General features: G+C 45.2%; 1 protein-coding gene across 1 annotated transcript; it reads right to left on the minus strand.

The window, feature by feature from the left end:
* Positions 1 to 2,713: 2,713 nt before the first annotated feature.
* minar1 (membrane integral NOTCH2 associated receptor 1) lies at positions 2,714 to 19,384 on the minus strand. Its single transcript, XM_062549311.1, has 4 exons — positions 19,147 to 19,384; positions 16,375 to 18,688; positions 9,653 to 9,904; positions 2,714 to 4,214 (listed from the first exon to the last, which is right to left on the minus strand). Exons 2-4 carry the CDS (start codon positions 18,637 to 18,639, stop codon positions 4,017 to 4,019), a joined length of 2,715 nt encoding a protein of 904 aa, XP_062405295.1. The 5' UTR covers positions 18,640 to 18,688; positions 19,147 to 19,384; the 3' UTR covers positions 2,714 to 4,016.
* Between the last annotated feature and the right edge of the window lie 1,260 nt (positions 19,385 to 20,644).

Genomic DNA, 20,644 nt, shown 5'->3' on the forward strand with positions numbered 1-20,644 from the left:
AAAACATTCATATCACATTGATCAGATAAATTCAACAAGAGAGAGGTATAATTAAAGGAGAGGAGAGGAGTGTCTTTGAATGCCTCTGAAAGAATAGTCTGTCGGGAAGTTGGAGACGAGGGTCAGATTGTCAAGAAATCTTTAAAAAGCAAACTCTTTAATTAAGAGAATCTCTTCGGCGACTGAGCTGAGCTCCACGAACAGACATCCCTACACATCACTACACACAGACATCCCTGCACACAGCATAGGAAAGATTCTGGTGTCTTTTCATGAAATAATGTGACCGCAGGGAAGCAGAGAGAGCAGAGCAGTGAACAGAGAAAGGGAGAGAGAGAGGGAGAGAGAGCAAGAGAGAGAGAGAGAGGGAGACAGGGAGAGAGAGAGCAAGAGAGAGAGAAAGACTTTCAGACTGAGGATCCTTAGATGCTTATTCTAACTGTGCAGTCGAAGAGCGGCAACATAATTAGCGATAAAAACGTCTTTAATTTACCTGCCATAAGTGGTTAATGTCTTTGTGCCGAGCCTTAGCTGAGGAGTCCTAATTAGATTACTTACTTCAGGGATATCATTAATATTCATAGGGTTGATCCATACGCACAATCAGGCCACTCGGCTGCTGTCCTACAAGAGGATTGGCTGTCATGTGTACAGTAGCATTTTGCAGAGGGGTTTACAAAGTAGTCTTATTGATCGTGTCAGGGGATACGCATGAAAGCTGAGAGACACGGTATAAGACTGCATCGTCTCTTAATGTTTAGTCGTTTGTGGAAACATTCTCAGCTCTCTGCTGTACTGTACTGTACTGTACATGTCCTGAAAGTAAAGGAGCCTTGACAAATAAACACACAGATGAATAGATGAGTAAACAAATAAATACACATTGTCCAGTCCAAGAGCTCTAGCATCATAACACGATTGTGTCTCCTTCACAATTACCATGGTAGTTTATACTCAAAGATCACATCCTGTGATTTAACACACAAGATGATGGGAGAGACCAACCTGGATTTGACAGGATAAGTCTATGGACTATCCTCCACCGTGAAGCAGGCAGCATGCACAACACACTAGCTTTGTTTTATTTAGACTGTTTATGTGGTACGATTGTAAATAATTGCTTTAGGTTTTGCCTAGCGGCATTCAGTGCCCTTAACCTGCCTCTAATAATTCCCTCATAATATTTTCTGCTTTTCAGCTCACGCACCAAACATCCTTTGTCACGCTACCCACCACAACACAGACGTTCTCCACATCTTCCACAGGAGAAGATGCAGCAATGTGCCTGCTTTGTCAGTGCTGACATATCTGTTACCTGCAGAAAGCAGGCACTATGAAGAGAGCACAAACATCTCTCTATCTGTTTCTCCTCTATTATTAGTTCAGAATTGTCAGCCAGCCCAGCGACGCAGCAGATTGCTGAATTGTTCATGTCTGCGTTCCCCAGCTGCTCAGTAATAACGCTGTGTGTGTGTGGCGTGCACTCGCAATGCTTAAAAAAAGTGAGTGCTCTTATTAGCTCTGTCGCTCTCTCACACAGTTCAGGAGAGCCTACTGAACACCAGCAAAGTCCAATTAGATGGATGGCAAGGTTATGAAGGAGCAACATTTTCCCCAAGGTCTATCAAAGTCTGCCAAACTTCACTTGGTGACATAATGAGGACTAGGGATGTGCTGTTGGGTTTGAGGGAGTGTGTGACTGCGTTCACAGATCAGAACGCTCGCTGGAGCCCATGTTCTTGGTAAGCAGCTGAGCTTTTTGCCCCAAATCTAAGCCCCAGTTCCTTCTGGATCCCTGAGTCTGGGTCAAGCAAATTGGCCTACTTAGTGAAGTTGTAAATATCACTCACATCTGCCTGGAGAGGATCATTCACAAACCCTGGGAAACTAGAATCCCTTTTAGACCAAGGCTTCAACAAGGCTTCAATTCTCAACGTGGGTTAGACAAGGGTTCATTTCAGTGTGAATGGTATGATCCAGATTGCTAATGACTCTAACAAGCCATTGTTCTACTATGGCATTCATAATTACAGAGCTCTTTTCCAAAATGCTATAAATCCAACATTAATAAGTCATGTTATGTAATTGTGCGTTTCAGGTTATAGCAATAAAGGTGCTGTTGTGTTGTTTTGATTAAGTAAAGATAAATCAAGTAACAATAACCCAATTACAGTTCCACTGAAATTAGTTGGGAAAACAACATTTTAAAAACTGATTTATGACAATGCATTAAAATGGTGGATATAGCATTTTGGAAAAGAGCTCCTCAACTGTTTCGTCACTACTGGGTTGTGACCCTGGTCTGATCCAAACTGACAGGAATAAAAGATGGCTTTGAATTGACGAAAGAAGGGTTGGATATGGATCAAAGAGCCCTTGTCAATTGGTTTGGAAGTGCCATATGTCTGCAAGCAAGTAAGTCGGGTTTGAGTTATCTGATGACGCACCTACATCACCCACACTACAAATCAATGTTCTGAATGATTCGCTGTTTATCATATGAAGGCAATAAAGTACCCATTGGTGGATAATGAATAATGCGTAGCTAAACAAAATATTTCCGGAGGTTTAAATGACCAGATTACTGGGAATCGCTGGTGTGTTTGAATAAATAGAGAGACTGAGCGCATTCAGAGGAAGCCAATGCAGTGACACGGTGAACAGTTAGAACAGTAATCTTTTATTGTTTTTGTTTTTTTTGTAATATTCCAGTTACACCTGTTCACATAATGCGCTTGTATCCTGAAGGTATTTACAAAATCCTACAGTGTGCTACGGCTCACAGTTCCTGTGTTAAAGGCAACAAACAAACATTCTGGACTGGTCAACCACACGGTCAAGGAAAACAAACAAATCACAGTTGGCCTCAACTGGCCAATTCCATCCCCACGGTAACGGTCATTGCCCCACAGCAGCGCCAAATGGAGAATGGATTGTTGATTGGCACACGAACGCCACGACAAGCTAACAGTTAAATCTCCAAATATCCTGTTTATGCCGTGTCCATTGCCTGTGCCCAACTCAGTCACGCACGTGTCTGGGCCGAGGGATATGCATCGAGCTGGCTGACCGGCCCCCCGTCTGACCGATTGTCAGGCATTCATTCAGCTGTCCTAAGGCCCCTCGATATATAGAGAATAGTCTACACGATGAATGATCGTGAAGCAGAGAGAGTGGCAGCAAGAGAGTTTTCTCTCTCTTTTTTCGTTTGTTTGTTTTAATATCCCGAAAGGCGTTCCACACAGTTAAGACACCACTTCCCAGTGGGCTAGACTGCGACAGTTGAGAGGAGTTTCAAGTATTTATAAGTGATTCTGAATTAACTAGGCAAATAATGATCCTGCTTATTAGAAGCAGCATTGTGCTGTTAACTATTTGGAATAAAGAATACAATATAAAGAACAAGAGAGAACTTCAGTACATTTACAATAGTGAGAAGATGGAGGGACCTCTTGAAATCCCTGTCAGAATACACAATGGCTTTCCATACATTCAGGTCATCTCCGTTTCAGCCTTCAAACCTGTACTCCAAACTTTCGATGCATTGCACAAACCCAGTAAAACTCTCTTGATTTGTCAGAAAGATAAAACTTTTTGATCCAGTTTTCCCCACGCTATTCAGGTTAATTCACAAAAATAATTCTCAGCAAAAAAAGGCTTTTGGACATATCAAAATAAAAATATCCTATGCTTTCAAAAACAAAACGCATTCCTCTGCTGTTAAGTGTAGTTTAGTCATAAATAGTAAAGAAAATGTGTTCTAAACTAACTACAATAGAGTATATTAAGTCTTGCCTACAAAAAACAAGTTTACAATCTCTGAGCCACATAAATGGTTGTAATCTAAGTAATCGTCCATAGACATTGATAACAATAAATGAAATGCATTAAATATGTATCTTCTGATCATATTTAAATTATACACATATTCCTGTCAACATTTGTATATCCACTGATTACTAACATAGCTGGCACTGTAGACCTAAATCACAGCTACCTCAAAGCACAACACCACCTTAGGACTTCATAGTGCAAATAGGAACAACTATGACCAGGATGACCGTGCAGGCGGCTGCCGCGATCAGCGCTCCGATCTTGCATACCTTGGCCCTCCTGAACTCCGCCTCCTTGCGCTTCAGCAGCGAATCGTAGCCCGGCGTGTAGATGTCCTCCATCCAGTACTCCAGGTTGTTGGGATTCAGGGACTCCTGTGTCTTGGGGGCAGAGGCAGGACAGGGTTTGAGTGGCCAAGAAACCTGCCTGAATGTGTGTGTGTGTGTGTGTGTGTGTGTGTGTGTGAGACTCTCTCTGTGTGTGTGTGTGTGTGTGTGTGTGTGTGTGTGTGTGCGTCAGTGATGTGTTCCAGGGTGTGAAATGAGAAACGGGGCAAAGATGAATGGAACTCTTGTCGACTCCTAAAAATAGTCGAAGGAAGGAGTGCTGAAGCAACACATTTGGCGTGAATGGGATTTTCAGCAAATGCGCACCGCTATTTTAATTGATATTCAATTCATTCCTAAACAAGGGACGGGGAGGGGAATACATTCCCAAAGAGAGAGAAAAAGAGAGAAAGAAAGAGAGAGAGAGAGAGAGAGAGAGAGAGAGGGAGGAAGAAAAAGAGTCTAGCAGCATAATCACTGAGGTGTGAGGACTTCTGGTCTATTCTTTGCTTGTCTGTCTTTTGTTGGTGCCTGGGTGGGGGGTGGGGGGGTTTGGCTGGGCACAGCTCACCATATGAGGCACAGGAGCTTCCTACAGAGAACAGCAAGCTGCTTTCTGACAGCTGTTAGCCTGCTGGGGTGAGCCGGCGTTATCATCTAAAAACCAACTGTAGGACAAAAAAAGAAAGCACACGGCTCTGCAGAAACCATCGATCTCCAGCGTAAGCCGTGTCCTTGCGGACGTCCATTTCGGACAGTGGCAGATACGCGCAGGCCGGGCGCTAAACCCCTCACTTGGCCTGAATTTATTGCCTTTCTGCTGGAGATACCTCTCTGAGAGGCACGGGAGAAGAGGTGTGTGTGTGTGTGTGTGCATGTGTGTGGGTGGGTTTGGGGGGTTTTCACTGCATTGATTGTCAGGGTTGAATATCTTTGAACAGAATTGGTGTTTTTTCCCTTTCTGCATGTCCTTGCGACAAGCTTCCCCATAGCATTTAATTAATAGTGCTTTAATGTCAAGGTGGCAGAGTCACTGCTAATAGGCTTCCAGCAAGATGTTAAAAATGCATCAGTCACTGATGGTGCGATTATAAATTTCTGCATCTACTGGAGATAAAACCTCTGAGAGAGCTGTGGAGGCATAATAATGTCAGGGTTATGTACAAGGACTTTAAAGGTCCACTGGCAGGTTACTGAGAAATACCAAAATATTTTAGAATTTATTTGCTAACTCAATATTTCACTATTCATACAATGTTGTGTAGCACGTTGTGTAGGGTTGTGTAGCACGTAGCATGGAATATATAGCTCTCGACAGTATGAGAGGTAACTTTATGTGCAGGTGATATGTAAGGGATAATGTATAGAATGCCGGTCATTATCGTGAAATACGTCCCGACAGGACGAACCGGACCCCAACGCACAGCAGAGGGGTCTTATCCACCCTGAAGGGACCTATTTCCGTTCTATACTGTACATTATCTAGAACTAGAGCTAATATAGGAGTGCATTAAAGGAGTGGTCAGTTCCAGTACTGTATATATTACGCTTGTGTCCTGTATTCCCCATAAGCACTTGCACATTTGTCCTGCTTGAAGCAGAGGGGGTTGGTGTCAGTTTGAGGAAGAGGGGAATATTCGAAGGCCAGGAGATAATAAACAACCCAAACAGCCCTGTGTTGTATGTGTGTGTGTGTGTGTGTGTGTGAGAGAGAGAGAGAGAGAGAGAGAGAGAGAGAGAGAGTGTGTGTGTGTGTGTGTGTGTGTGTGTGTCTGTCACCGTGAGCAATGGTGGTGGGCGACCAGCTGTATGTCTGCTGTGTGATTACAGTAATTTATGTATTTGGTGGGATGTGGAACAAAGGTCAATTGTATTTTGTCTTCTCCGAGCCCCTCACAGTTGATCATATAGTAATGAGATATCAATGCTGTTGAGGATGATGAAGTGCCCCCAGATTGAATCTGTCCACGCCATGTCTGCTGTGAAGCGGCCCTTAAGTGTCTCTCAGGCTGAGCCATGCCTTGGACTGTGAGGAATTGAAGCTTTTTAGAGGACTGAATATTCTTTTAGTCACAAGGTTACTGTTAATGACAAAATCTTACGCTACATGTTTCTATCGACAAAAATAGGTGTTTTGTACATAGAAGGCATGCTTGAAACATGAGAACTGGCCTCAAACTAATGATCTGCTTTGCTTTTCAGTTGAATAAACAGTATGATCTACTGCTGTATCTGTGAATCTTGAAAAACATTATTCCTCATGTGCGTGCTATGTTGTGTTTAGTAGGCTACATGCAAACTGAGAGTTCTACATTAGCTGCCAAGTTCAAAGCCTTGTGCTCGCACACACAAAACAAAGCACAGGGGCGCAGCTGCAGCAAACACGCGTGGCCTTTGAGCGCATTAAAATCACTTCACCTACCGCACACACACACACACACACACACACACACACACACACACACACACACACACACACACACACACACCACACACACACACACACACACACACACACACACACACACACACACACACACACACACACACACACACACACACACACACACACACACTCCGTATCTGGGAGCCCAATGCGCTCTAATGCAGCGCGTCCTCTCATTTCAGCCCAGAGATCCAGAGGAGCGATAAAAAGCCGCCCCGAACAGCAGGAGTTTAGAAAGCGAGCCACGCACCGGTTCAAGTCGGTCCAGTTGCTCTAACTGTGATTTAAGATTGATAAAAAAAAGAGATGAAAAAGCTTTGAATGTGACTTATAAGGGGGAGATCTTTTTTTGTTTTGGTTTCCATAAACAAAGGTGTTGGTTTGCCGGCTCATTAATTGCAAAAAGGTTTGTGTCTATTCCGGGGGTGATCAGATAAAGAGCACAGGCGATAACGAGAGAAGAGCGCGTGCAGCAGGTAACAACTGTGCCAAAGCAATCAAACCGTAAAATAATAAGCTCTCTGATGGAGAAGATTAACAACACTTACAGGAGAAATGGCTCCATAGCCATGCCTTGAGTATATTTGAATATCTTCAGTCGGCTACTAGAGAGATTGACAACAGTTCGCTTTGGGAAATTGATTTTGAGATCAAAGTAACTCTGTCCTATATTCCCTCCACTGCCCAACCCCCCGGCATCATAGACCTAGCACTGTAATATGCTTAGATTGGGGGTAGACCCTTGCCTTCTTAAGCTTTTGTCAACTCACTTCTGAGTCTTAGTCTGCGTCTGAGATTCGCCAACTCATTTCTGAGTCTGTTTCTGTGATTTTCTGCTTCGCACACTTCCACTGTCAAAACCAGAAGCTCTTCCACTTGCTGACTGACAAGTCCTTGTCTTTCTCAAGGCGAGACCTTACTGTGCTCATTCGCAATCTCATGCAATCCACGGAAACCTTCCCATTGTCAGGTTACAGTAAATACAGTTTTTCTCGATTGCTAACACACATTTTCTGAAAACATGCCTCATATTCTCAGAACTCTACACACAAATCCAAAACAACACACACAATGGGCAAAACTCCACAATTCTCCTGCAAAATGACACTTTACCTTCAAAACAATGTAATTTCTCCTCAAAATGCTCTTTTGTTCTCAAGAGACACACACAAACCATCATATATCAAGACATTTATAAGGACCAGTTGAACACTGATGTGCTCAGTGTAAAACACTGCGATGAATTGAAAACACTTCTTCTCCATTCATTATACTGACTTGGGCCTTTTGTTGTTCAGTGTTACACTACAAACAGTACTACAAACAGTAGATAAGCTGATACAGTAAGTTGATATGCTTACCCTATCAATATTTTGAAATATCTCATTGTTTTCTATTATTTTTCTTTGTATTTGCCGTAATGTTATGCCGTTTTTTCTAGGACAATGCTCATGATTTCAGTTTCCTGTTCAGGAGACAGAAGCCCTTGTGTTGGTAATCTTTCGGCTGCCCAACAAATAGTAACATACTGTAAACTGTGTAGGAATACAAAGTAGGATTACTTTCCCCAAATACTTGAAACATACTTTATTTTTACAGTCCTACAGAACAGCCCACAGGCAATACTGTACTACTGTGCTCATTGAGCTGTATTGTACTGTCCGGTACTGTACTGTATTGATACGCAGCACTGCAATGTTCTAGTGGCTCGGATCTCATCAGAGATTACCGTCTTTGGCCTCCCCATCCTCCTCCTCTTACTCTCACTCCTCTGGCTCTGCCTCTGCCTGTACTACTATACTGTAATACTAAAGCTCTGAATGCTAATTGTAAGACTGTGTGACAGGAGTTTGCCCATCTGAAGAGTCAGTGTGCATGGTAGGGCAGTTAGCTTTAGAATTTGAATGGCAGTGTGTTCTTTGTGAAAACAAGACATTTTCTTCATGAAAATTGTGTCTAATGCACAGAATTGTGTGTAGTGTTTTGAAAACAGTGTGTTTTAGAACGGCAATTTGAGTGTAAAGCAGAAATTGTGCTTATAGTTCAGCAGAATCGGTTCAGGAGGTTGGTGCATGAGCTACATATTATTGGAATTGTGTCTCAAGTACCAGAAATTGTGTGTAAACAATTGAGAAAAACTGTAATACAGAAACCACATTTTACGAAGGCGGAGAAGGCAGCACACAGGCTTCCTGAAAAGACCAGATCACGTCGGCGTGGCTGGCTGGGGCATATAAATCGGAGAGGGTCTATTTCCAGGACCTCATCAAATCCTCTGAACACAAGCAAAGGCTTACCAGTGGCCTGCATTTCAGACACAAATATACAATTTCTTGGACTTCTCCTTTCATATAGATCTACAGCAACAAAAAGTCAGAGGGAGGGAGATATAACAGGGGCTAAACTAGATCAACAATAGCATTCGATCCTAGACACCACAGAAACAGCCGAAAAGTTGTCATAATACGAGATTGTTTTTGGCCAGTAATGAATGGTATGAAAAGTAGAATGAGCACACAATCACAAAATGTTGTTCTAGTTCTAGCCATAATGAGACGTGTAACCTGGGGCATATTTCTAATAGTCAGCGTGGGTGTATCAGCGAACAATGTGTTGCTGGGTAGAAATCTACAAAAGGTTGCAGCTGCAGGTATCATTTCATTTCATTTCAGACTTTAGACTGGAGCAGTGTGACCAGAAATTAATCAAACTGCTCCACTTTCATTTCAAATATGTATGCATGTTCCAGTAAGAGTAAGTAAATATTTAAGTATTCTATCTATATAGCGTTCTTTGTAGCATCATGGGCAGACAAAGAGCTTCACACAGAGGACGACCAGAAGAAACGTGCTAGGCGATTTACTTAGTTATGACCACACACGCAAACATGCAGGGAAACATATGCATGTATACACACACACACACGCACACAAACAGACACATGCATGAGCATACAGACGTACACACACACACACACTCACTCAAACACACACACAGGAAGAAATGGAGACAGGGGTCACGGGGTCAGGGGTCGGCCAGTGCTCACCTGCAGGTCCAGCGCGGCCAGCTTGCCCTTCTCTCCTGAGTTGCGCTTGTACTCCTCTATGGTCCAGGAGGGCTGCGCGCGCTTGGCCTCCGACAGGTTGGTCAGCCTCAGGTCTGTGTACAGCGGGCTGCCCTTGTGGGACTTGACCGAGGGGGGGAAGTGGTGCGGGCTGAACACCTGCTCCACCAGGTAGGCGTCTTTCGGAGGTTTGGAGGAGCGGTGAGCAGACGGGACCTCGTACTGGCGGTCCGACTGTAGAGGGGTCAAAGGGCAAATGATCAGAGTTCAGGCCAAAGGGGCTTACAGACATCCTGTGGTGCGTTCCTATGACGGGTGCAGAGTTGGTACAAAAGGCTCATTAAAACTGAATTAGCAAACCAATTTCACAGTAGTCCACACAATCAGTCCTCTAATTCAAAACAATTAGTGAAATTAAAAATGAGCAAACACACTCAAATTAACGAAATACGGTTGCACCAGTACCGTGTGCATATACAGAATATACCATATATGGTTGAACACTCTCTTGTATAAGAGATTCTGAAATCCAGATCATGTGCGAACGACCTCAACGAATGGTCCCTATACAGCAGTCACCATACTTTCATTGTGCCATAAATGATCTCATCGTGAATTGAATTTGGTTCAAATCATTTGGATTTATGACTGCCTCCATTAGTCTTCACAGTGCACGGTTGGGTGATCTCTCTTTACCTTCCATGTTAATTTGTAGGGTTTAATCACCAGAGCAGCATCTTGCCTCTCTCTCCCATAAGCCCCAGTCTTAGCAATATCCCCCACTATTGTGTTCCAGGATGCTAGAGGGGCTCAAGCCTTTCTGCTGTGTAAACGAGACAAAAATAATTTGTGCAAACACCAGGGTAATGCCACAGCAAGCGCCAGATCTCTCAGCGTGGCCGCCCCAGCTGGGCTAGTATCTTCTGTGGCGCTGAGTCTGATATGCTCAGAGGATCCTGTGGTCGCGTAACGCGTTGCACATTGTTATTGAAGAACGTGCTAAGCAAAAGTTATGACCACACACACACACACACACACATACACACACACACAGGAAGCATATATATGCACACGCACACACACACACACACACATACTCATACTCACTCAAACAAACACAAACACAGGTATATACACTGACACATACATTGCAAATGCACACACACACACACACATATGGACACAATAACAGTGTGCACAAGTTTGTGCAGACACACGGCTACACACACACACACACACACACACACAAGGACACACACACACACACATGCACCAGATACACACACACACACTCACACACATACACACACACACAGACACACAATAGCAGTGAGCATAAGTTTGTGCAGACACACGCCTACACTCACACATGCACATGCACGAAGATACACACACACACACATGCGCTCACACACACGCACATATACACAAGCGCGCACGAACACACACCGACACAATAGCAGGGCAAAAGTTTGTAAAGACACACGCCTACACTCACACACACATGCCACGCAGATACACACACACACACACACACACACACACACACACACACACACACACACACATATACACAGGCACACACACAGAAGAGCACACTCACTCATCCACACACACACACACACACACACACACTGTAAAAATCTAGACGCACATTACAGCAATACGTAATACGAACACAGCCCAATGGCAGACGTGGGCAATGTGTGCACAGACATATGTCTCCAAAGAATATTTTGTCCATTGTTGCAGACTTGAAGTGAGAGACCTTGTAGACAATATGAGGATGAATGCTTCGGCTTTGGAACACATTACTTTGTACAAAATGTGAAGCTTTTGTGAAATGTTCATGTATTCATAAGCAAAACTGTGGAGACTATATACGATTCACAGTTTACAGGAGTTAGAGGGAAAAGGGATGGAGAGAGGTAAAAATGGTGATTTCTTTTCTTCAGATAGTATGTGCGGCACGTTCAACGGTCATAATAAGTGTCATTATGTGGTAGGTCAAGTATTTGTCTTACTTTGGCTGTATAACTTAAAAGCCATTTTGATAGCAGCTAAAGTACTGTACAGAACATGGGTGCTTCCACAGGCTGTTTTAGCACCACACTCTCTCGTTAGGTGCCATAACAGTGATGCTTGGCAGGCATCCGAGAAAGACAGTGCCCAGATCTGAATTGTTGATAATCCCTATGTGACAACACACACTACAACACTCAATTGTGCATGTGTTTTTAATAAACCTTGTCGGTTCTTGAAGTCTCCAGTGTGCGGACATCTACTTCGTTTTATCATTACTACATTTTTTGTGTCCTGCACCTGGCCCCAGTGAGGTGGGATGTGCATGCACCTATTTTACCTAAACTCAGTATACCAGCTTTGACATGAATCGGCTGAATCATCTAAGAGGAGTGCATCAAATTGATCAGGTGTCACAATGCTCAAAATCCAAAATATTTCTCTTCCAGTTGTGCGTGGCTAATGCACCATACATGAAAGTTATTTGTTTTAGGGAGTTACACACACCTACCAAATGTGGTGTGTGCGGGTGAAACGTTATACCAACCACCAGACTCAGTGACATAAGGGGGCGTTATGGAATTCCTGGGCCACACCTGGAGCCAAGCTTTTGTCCCCAAAATGCCTGACGTGACACCTGTTGTGCATGTCAAATTTCATTTCGCCCATGGGAACCTCCTCAAAAAAAGTATGTAATCAGGAGACCAACTACTATAATAACCCTCACAGAAACAATAGGGCAATTAGGGCCCTAATTAACCTGACATCAAATACCATAGTTACCTGAGGCGAACCTAATGTGCTGATGGAGCAAATGCATTCCATCGCATCACAATACCATAATGGAGGCTGTGGGAATTGAAGAGGTAGTAGAAGCAGCTTCCTACGTAAGCCTGGGTTTCTAAACTGTCATCTCCATATAAAATAGAACTGACTGCTGTTACCACAAGTTAAAAGTTCATGTCCCACCATTTCTGCCCTCACACTAGCATCTCATGTCCTTGACGGTCTAATTGAATCAGGTAAAGACAAGAGACAGCAAAGCTAAAGTGAATTCTGTAGTCACAGTCACAGCTAAGCCTGCATCGTTGGCCCAACGATGAACGATGCCCATTGATCACACCTCTTGTGCAGTAGAAACAAAGCACAGCCTCCACATACTAATGTCCAATCTTAAAAGATTGAGCTTAGTATGGTGATAGCCAGACTAGGGTTTTAAGGCACATCTATTCAATATGCACTTAGTCTATTAAGCGTTTCTTATGATTATGGTTTGTATATTATAGTGTTGTTTTGGTTTCATTAGGCCATTGATTAAACTGACATTGTTGTTTTATTATTGCTTTACATTCCATAGTTATTTTTATCATATGATTGATTGATTGCCTTTATTGTTTATTTACTATTCTCCCATATATTCATTGTTTATTTTCATTAGGTTTGCTTGTAATGATACTGTTTATTGTTTATATTGCTAATTTGCTATTCTCTTTACTATAGTCTGACCAACTTTTTGAATTTGTTCACTGCTAAATTATTTTTTGTACTGTTTTTGTTTGTACTGTATGTCAGTTTGGACAAAGGCATCTGTAGAGCAGCATAACTGTAACCGTAACCGTAACCGTAACCGTAATTGTGTTAAACACAGCACTCTGATGGACAGGACAGGTCACCTCTCGATGCTCTCTGCAAGGTCAATCTGCCCTCTGTAAGCACCTCTTGCACCAAAGGTGCAAATTAAAAAAACAGCATGTTTGCAGTCACAGCACAGAGAGGGAAGCACCGGTGCCAGAATGAAGAACTGCTCTAACAGGAGACGACACGGGGCTGCGGCCACTGCATTTGGCCGGTCGCTGCTCTCCCTGCATCGGCCGGCAGCAACACCCACGTACCCAGGGATTAGCAGATTCTTTGACATGCGTAGTTACCTCTCTCCTCCCAGAGATCAATGGCAGGGAGAAAACACCAGCGCAGCACACAGCATTGATTCTATTGATTTCCTAACTCTGTGAAGTCGCCTTGTAATTTGGGAGAGTGTACCAGCTTTCCAACAAGGAGCCCCTAGCCTTGGTCATCTAAAGTCAGACTCCGGTCCCATTTATCCTCCTAAACCCAGCAAAAAAAAAAGAAATGCACAAAAAAGTGCTTTGAGAAGAGGAGGTGATTTTTCACTTCAGATAATGTGATGCTGTAGCGGCATCGCTCACAGAGTGCTTGGTTGGGAGAACACAATCAATGTCGGGCTTCACAGGGGAGCTTTGCATAGCAATAAAATGCTAAAAATGCCATTTTGATTGGATGGCAGCTTTACTGATTGCTCTGCATCCTTCCCATAGTTGAACAAAAACAAAGTCAAATTACAAACACAATTTCCCCCTGCAGAGAAACACTGTTGAGTTAGTCGAGGTACATCTGATCTTGCTATTTAAATGCACATGCATGTCGCTAACCGCAAGCCTTAGCGTTAACGAAGCTCAGAATTTTTAATTTGAGGTTGCAGGTCCCTGTGTAACTGGATGAGCACCAAATAAAAGAGCACTTGCCAATCAGGCTTACGGTATCTGTTAATTGCCATAGCTTCTCCTAGTGTTGGGGCTGTGCAATCTTGGCTCTGCTTGAAGGACAGTTTGCGTTGCCTTTTCCAGAGAACAGCATGGGCTGAGGACAGAGTGGCGGGGCCAGTGCCAAGCGTCGTCGTCGGATGACAGGCTCCCAGTGTCATAACACCTCGAACGCTCCCACGGCACCGCGAAGCGACACGAACGCCCCGGCCAGGCCTCAACGGCCAGTCAGCGGTGGTGATGGAGAGGCCAGGCCGGGGGAGGGAGTGTGGAGACAGGAGGAGGAGGAGGAGCTGCTGTGGTGGTGGTGGTGGTGTGACAGAATGTGGTGTAGTGCTTTCAGAAGGGTTTTTTTCCCCCCTCTCTTTCCTCTGGACCTTTGCGTGCCATCTGCACCGGTCATCTTGACCTTCATGTGTGTGAGGGGGTGAGATTCAGCTGAGCCGACACAGCAGCCTTCTCCCATCACCATAAAGGCTCAAACGCTCTGTGACAAGCGGATCCTCTCGCTATAGCTGCGCTGAATTGAAAAAGAGGTGAATTATGAAACATATGTGTGTTTTTTTTCCTTGAGCAAATGGGTGTCGAGGCTGGCTCAATGGCCTGGCTAAGTGAGTTTATCATTGTTGTGGGGCACAGTAGTGTGCCCTGAAGGTGGCATTCATAGGTAAACAACCCTCTTAACAATTCAAGAGGTGGAAAAAAAGCTGGCCCAAAATGACAGGCTCAACTACGGGCCACCGGGGGGACACATTGCTGCCGTCCTCCCGGGCAAAGTGCCAGCCTCTAAAGTAAAGGGGGGAGAGCTGAACTCCCAGACCAGGGAAATATTCTCTTCAGATGATGATTCATTGGCATGTTCAAATGCAGCTCTCTGACAGTGATGGATACTGATGGTATAATAATCAGGGAGTGGTCCTCCTCCCTGCATCCTCAGCGAGTCTCCTGTCAGGGGAGAAGGGGATTAAAGGCTGGCTGGGGGGGGCTGTGGGGGCCGTAGGGGGGGGCAGCCTGGCTGGCAGCTGGCTAAGAGTCAGCAGAAACCTGAGGGATCGGCGAGTGACAAGAATAAAGACGGCATGCAATTCATTTGAAATGAGCTGGCCTACAAGGCTAGTCTTCCCTCCAGACACCCATTGACTGGCTGGGGCTGGTGCTTTGTGACAGCTCTGGTCAAGACCTTTATCAATTAGCATCATCTCCATTTGGCAACCCTGGGACAGCTGGCATAAAAATAAAAAAAACCTTGAAGTAAAGTACTTCCTACCAAAAGGGAAACTGTTGAATAGCCTGCTCTTTAGGGGACCAGGAGAGATGTGAACCCAGAGCACAGGGAAAAGATCAAACTGGTAGGCAGCCTTTAACAACTGCTACTCCTCTTCAAATGTGTAAATCTTACAGAGACACTGAATCATTGCAGAAACGGGATTAATTGTGCATTTAGTTCATAGTACGACAGATGCTTTTGTGTCACCTACCCAACAACACTCTAACGCCTCCTCGTTGCAGGTGATAAATGTGAGGAGGATGTTAATTTTAGGGAGATTGCGGTAAGCTCCTGGGTTGTGAAAGCCAGAGAAAAAACGCTCCCAGAACGCTGCACCTGTTCTGAGGCTGGGTTTTAGTGGCATTACCATTCCGCTCTATTCATCCCAGCTCAGATGAAATCTGTTTCATTTCGGTGCAAGCTGGGGTGAGAACGGCTTCTTGAATTCCTTCCACCGCATGACGCCTGTGACCCAGCTCTCGCATCCAAACAAGCCCAGCTCCTCGGCGGCCCCGCGCCTGTTGTGAGTCTCACAGCTAGCAGGAGGGGGAACAGCACGGAATAATCTCTGTAGATCTGAGAGAATTTTTCATGCGTTGCTGTTAAATCGGTACAACAGCTAACTCTTTTTGCATTCCCCCTATTGTCTCTTTACTGTCCTAGTGATGTTCTTACACGACAACATGTCAACAATTATGCCATACCGTCATTCACGCTATATCGAAATCTCAGTGCAGGCTGTTTGAAATACACGATTACAGTGAACAGCTCAGTAACTGACGCACACACTTCAGTGTGAGCGTCAGTTAAACAACAACAACATAACATAACGACATTGACCAGAGTTCTCTCACCTCTTTGGATTTCCTGTGTCTGTCCTTGCTCTCCCTGTCCTTCTCCTTCCCCTCCTCCCCTGGGTGGCTGGAGTAGGACACTGTCCTCCAGTCCCGCGGGGAGTTGGTGATGCTGGCCACTTTGGACTCGGTGGCGCTGTTCTCCTCGTTGAGGGAGCGCGACGACCTGCGGGTGAACAGGCTCTTCTTGAGCGCCTTGACCCGCAGGCTGTCGCTGCCGCTGGCCTCCGAGCAGCACCACTCCGGGCTGTTGTCCACCTTCACGTTGTGGCCGGTGGTGTGGCACTGGAAGACGTGCGGCGACAGGCCGACGTCGGCGTGCATCTGGTCGGCCGCGCCCGCCGCCTCGCCGGGCTTGCCGTTGGCGTCGGGCTCCTGGATCTTCTCGTCGAGCTTGTTGAGCTTGGAGAGGACCTGCGAGATCTCGCCGCGCACGCCCGAGAGCGACTCCAGCTTCTTCTCGATCTCGCCGATCCGCAGGACCAGCTTGCAGACGCTGGCCTTCAGCTCGTCGTCGTTCTCCATCGACTGGAACAGGCGGTCCAGCTTGAGCCCCGACTTGGCCAGCCGTATGGTGTTGCGCTCAGGTGAGCTGTCGCCGTCCGACTTGGTCACCTGAGAGAGGGAGCCGTTGCTGTTGTAGCACGACGGCTGGATCACGCCCAGCGACTCGCACACGCTCATGTCGTCCAGAAAGCGGAAAATATCGCTGATGTCGTCGCTGATAATTTCAGAGTCCTCGTCCGAGTGCTTGAACGGCTGCCTGTCGCCATATTTGCTGTGTCCAGAATAGTCCTTCAGCTTTCTCTGCTCAGCCTGTTCTGTTTGCGTTCCAACGCTCAGTGCACTGTCAAGGTTGCCAGCTTGAAAGGACGCACAGTTGACACTTTTGTCTTTGTGTCTTTTTGGACCGTCTCTTTTGTCCCCATTTGGGACACAAGCCATGGAGGCCATGTCCTTAGTTTTAGGTCCGTTGGATTTCTTTGGAAATCCCGAGGGAGAGACATTGGCCTTCTCTTTGGCACATTGATATGGTTTATGGTCATTGTCCATGTTGTTGATGTTATGGCGATGATTGTCTTTTGGCGGCTTGCTGCCCAGGAAAGACCGCTCGAAGTCAGGCCCCTCCTCTGTGTTCAGACTCAGGCTCTTGACAGGCCAGTGTGGCTGCCTGCTCTGCTTCCCCGCCGACGTCCGCTTGGTGTTCACGCACTCCGAGACCGTGGTCGGCCCGAAGTACGTGGACGCCTGCAAGTCGTCCAGGCTCTCGTGCTTCACCCGCTTCTTTTCCGGTACCGGTGAGCTGACGGGCTCGAAGTACGGGTTGCTGTACGGCAGCTCGAAGCTGTGGTTGAAGAAGGTGGCGGGCTTGTGGTACTCCCTGCCGTGGTGGTGGTGGTGGTGGTGGTGGTCTCCGTGGGGCTTGAGGTTTACCTTGGCCTCGCTGGCAACCACTTTGGGAGAGAAGGCAACAAGGTTATGAAAATCTTCCTTGAAAATGTTCCTTTTTTGCACGCACGAGTGCACAGAGAAAGGCTCCGTGTTGGTTATGAACACTTCCTTTACCCCTGAATTCATATGCAGGGAGTCCTGGTCCGTGGTTGACTCACTGTCTATATCCATAGGGAAATATGTGCTCTGCATCTCACACGGAGGAGAGCTGCTGCTCGAGTATTGGGGAAGGTGCTGGAGCTTGTCCAATGAGGCTGCTCTGCATTTCAAATCCTTGTTGACTCCCAAGAGGAAGTTGGGGTCGGAGGTCGGAATGAACGACTGACAGTTGTTACAGTCCGATTTCGACCCAGGGGAGTTGCGGCTAATAGGATGACCTCTGACGTCCAAGAAGTCGTACGTTTTATCACAGTCAGCAGCATACTTGTACACCTCTGTGTCGGATCGGCACGACTCAAAGGACTGGTTCTTGTGGAATTTGGGCCTGCGTCCCACGGGCAGCTTCTCTTTGGCATTGCCGCCGTTCATCTGAATCAGGTTAAACATGGTCACAATGTCGGCGGCCACCATCAGCTTTTTGGACTGATGATCCTCCACGGAGCATCGCATCTTGTCTCTGAACAAAGTGGCAGGGAAACTCGGGTCCAGGCAGGCCGTGTAGAAGAGCAAACTCCGCAGCTTGGCAAGGTGGACCAGGTCAAACCGGGCACACAGAGACTTGCACAGGTCTTGGTAGGACACGGTGGTGTACTTGGTGTCCAGCTCCTCCAAAATCCTCATGAGGAAAAGGGAATACTCCGGCACGGCATCCATGCTTGATCTCACTGAGCTCCGATTCTTATCTTAAAAGGAGAACAAAAGCCTACGGAAAGGCAAACCGGGGATTAGTGGCTTCATATCCACAGATCCACTACTTTTATGGTAATTGATGATATCACATTCATAGTGTTAATGCATACTCACACTGTAGATGCACCCTACTTCAAAGAATAGTACAAACACTGTCATTTGTTTTATTTCTATGATAAGTGCAGGTGCAAAAAATAATAATTTGACTTACATTTTAACATTGTAATCCACACAAGGCAGAGAAATAAGTAGACATTTTATAATGCAGCAGATGATATCAAGCCCATAAAAGCAGGAAAGAGGCTGAATTCTGTATCCGTTTAGAAATGGCTCTGGTGTTACAGAGCACTATCACATGGGCACAAATCAATGCATCGAAAAAAAACTGTAAATAAAATTGCCCATAACCTGCATTGGTGGCCATAGTTACACATTTCACTTTCAGATGAAAAAAAATACAAATGCACTAACCCAATCCCCAGTTCCATTTGCTGTCCGTACGAAGACCAGGAGAAAACTAGGCAGTGGTCTCGAAACTAACAAAATGCGATGATAAAGTTAATGCACACGTTCTTCCACAGACAAATACTCCTTGGGCATACCACAGCTCTCGCGCGGCATGATAGATAGATCATCCTTTATCCGGTCATCACCGTAGTGGAGGAAAAAAATCTCTGCTGGTTTGAATTATTCCCTTGTGTTCTTTTGCCTTGCGTTTACTCTCGGTGTGGGAACGAACTGTCCGCTGTCTGAAGCATGTGTGGCGCTGAACAGCCGTCGGCTGCTTTGTTTCCACCTAGAATGACGTAATTACACCTTAGCATCAACTGCATGGAAGCGAAAAGGGGCACAGAAAATCATAATCTTCATCTGAACTGCTGGTCTCCACCCTTCTACCTATACACTCCCGTGAGTGTCCCTTGCAGTAGGATGGGACATTCGAGCATTCCGATTGACTTTCAAGGATGTATGCACAGGCAGGGAAAGTAGTACGCAACGCGCTTTATTTTTTCATTCTACACATGAAGGGGATGGGGGGAAAGCCAAATGAAAAAAAAAAAATGGTAAAGACTGTTAAATAATAGGTTGTGTTATGTCCACTGTGCAAGATCGACTACGATATAACTGCATCTGCTTGGACAGTAGCCTAGTGCATGTGTCTATATCTGATGTTTTACTTGCAGCATTTCACTAGAACAACCATACACAGACAAAAACTATATTATAGTATGATAGTAGCCTACGCAGTGTTCTCAGGTTGGAGAACAAATATATAGGTTATCTACATGCTGATTTTGCTGTATGCCTAATGGAGAACTGACCATAACAAGATGTGTCATATTCCAATTAATCATGTCCTGCAGAACATCAGAAGAGCTGTGAGGGGCAACACACATTCATTGGAAAGGCTCAAAATGTTGATATATATATTTGTTGTATAATTTAAGATTTTTGTGCAATCTAGAATCAGGGTCACAATAAGTGTTATCATCACAAGAGATAACTTTTATGGTTGAGGCAAGTGAAATGTAACAATCTCCTCTTTCCCTATTTGTCTCCAACTGAATTATTGCACAATTACTTTAATTCATGAAAACAGAACTATAAGCTTTCTCATTTATCCTCAGGACTTATTAATTATAAGGTCCAGTAGGCAATATGTGCAACGTGTTCAAAAGTCCTACGTTGGCATGCCCAGATCTCTTGTAAGATTACCTCAGCTTTCAGTCTGACACTACAATATGTGTTGTGTCATTGTGTTGTGATGTATGGATCCCCAAGACATCATTTCAACAGTGCTCTGTCCTGAAGAGATCAATACCTCTCCCATCCACTTCATTTTGAGCTGGAGCATGGGAGAGCTGTTCACAGTCGTGTCAAATGAATACTATTGGACACTCCAGCCTAAGTTCCACTGGGAATAACTCTAGTCACCACGGATAAGTGAAGTCGTTTAATTACACGACGT

The sequence above is a fragment of the Sardina pilchardus genome, chromosome 11 (assembly GCF_963854185.1).
Source record: "Sardina pilchardus chromosome 11, fSarPil1.1, whole genome shotgun sequence".
Classification (NCBI taxonomy): domain Eukaryota; kingdom Metazoa; phylum Chordata; class Actinopteri; order Clupeiformes; family Clupeidae; genus Sardina; species Sardina pilchardus.

Excerpts from the sequence above, each read along its gene's own strand:
- minar1 (XM_062549311.1), bottom strand. The coding sequence starts at position 18,639 with ATGGATGCCGTGCCGGAGTATTCCCTTTTCCTCATGAGGATTTTGGAG. Across the intron at positions 9,905-16,374 it reads GACACAGGAAATCCAAAGAG|TCGGACCGCCAGTACGAGGT; the intron begins GTGAGAGAACTC and ends ACCCCTCTACAG. Across the intron at positions 4,215-9,652 it reads TGGCCGCGCTGGACCTGCAG|ACACAGGAGTCCCTGAATCC; the intron begins GTGAGCACTGGC and ends TCTGCCCCCAAG.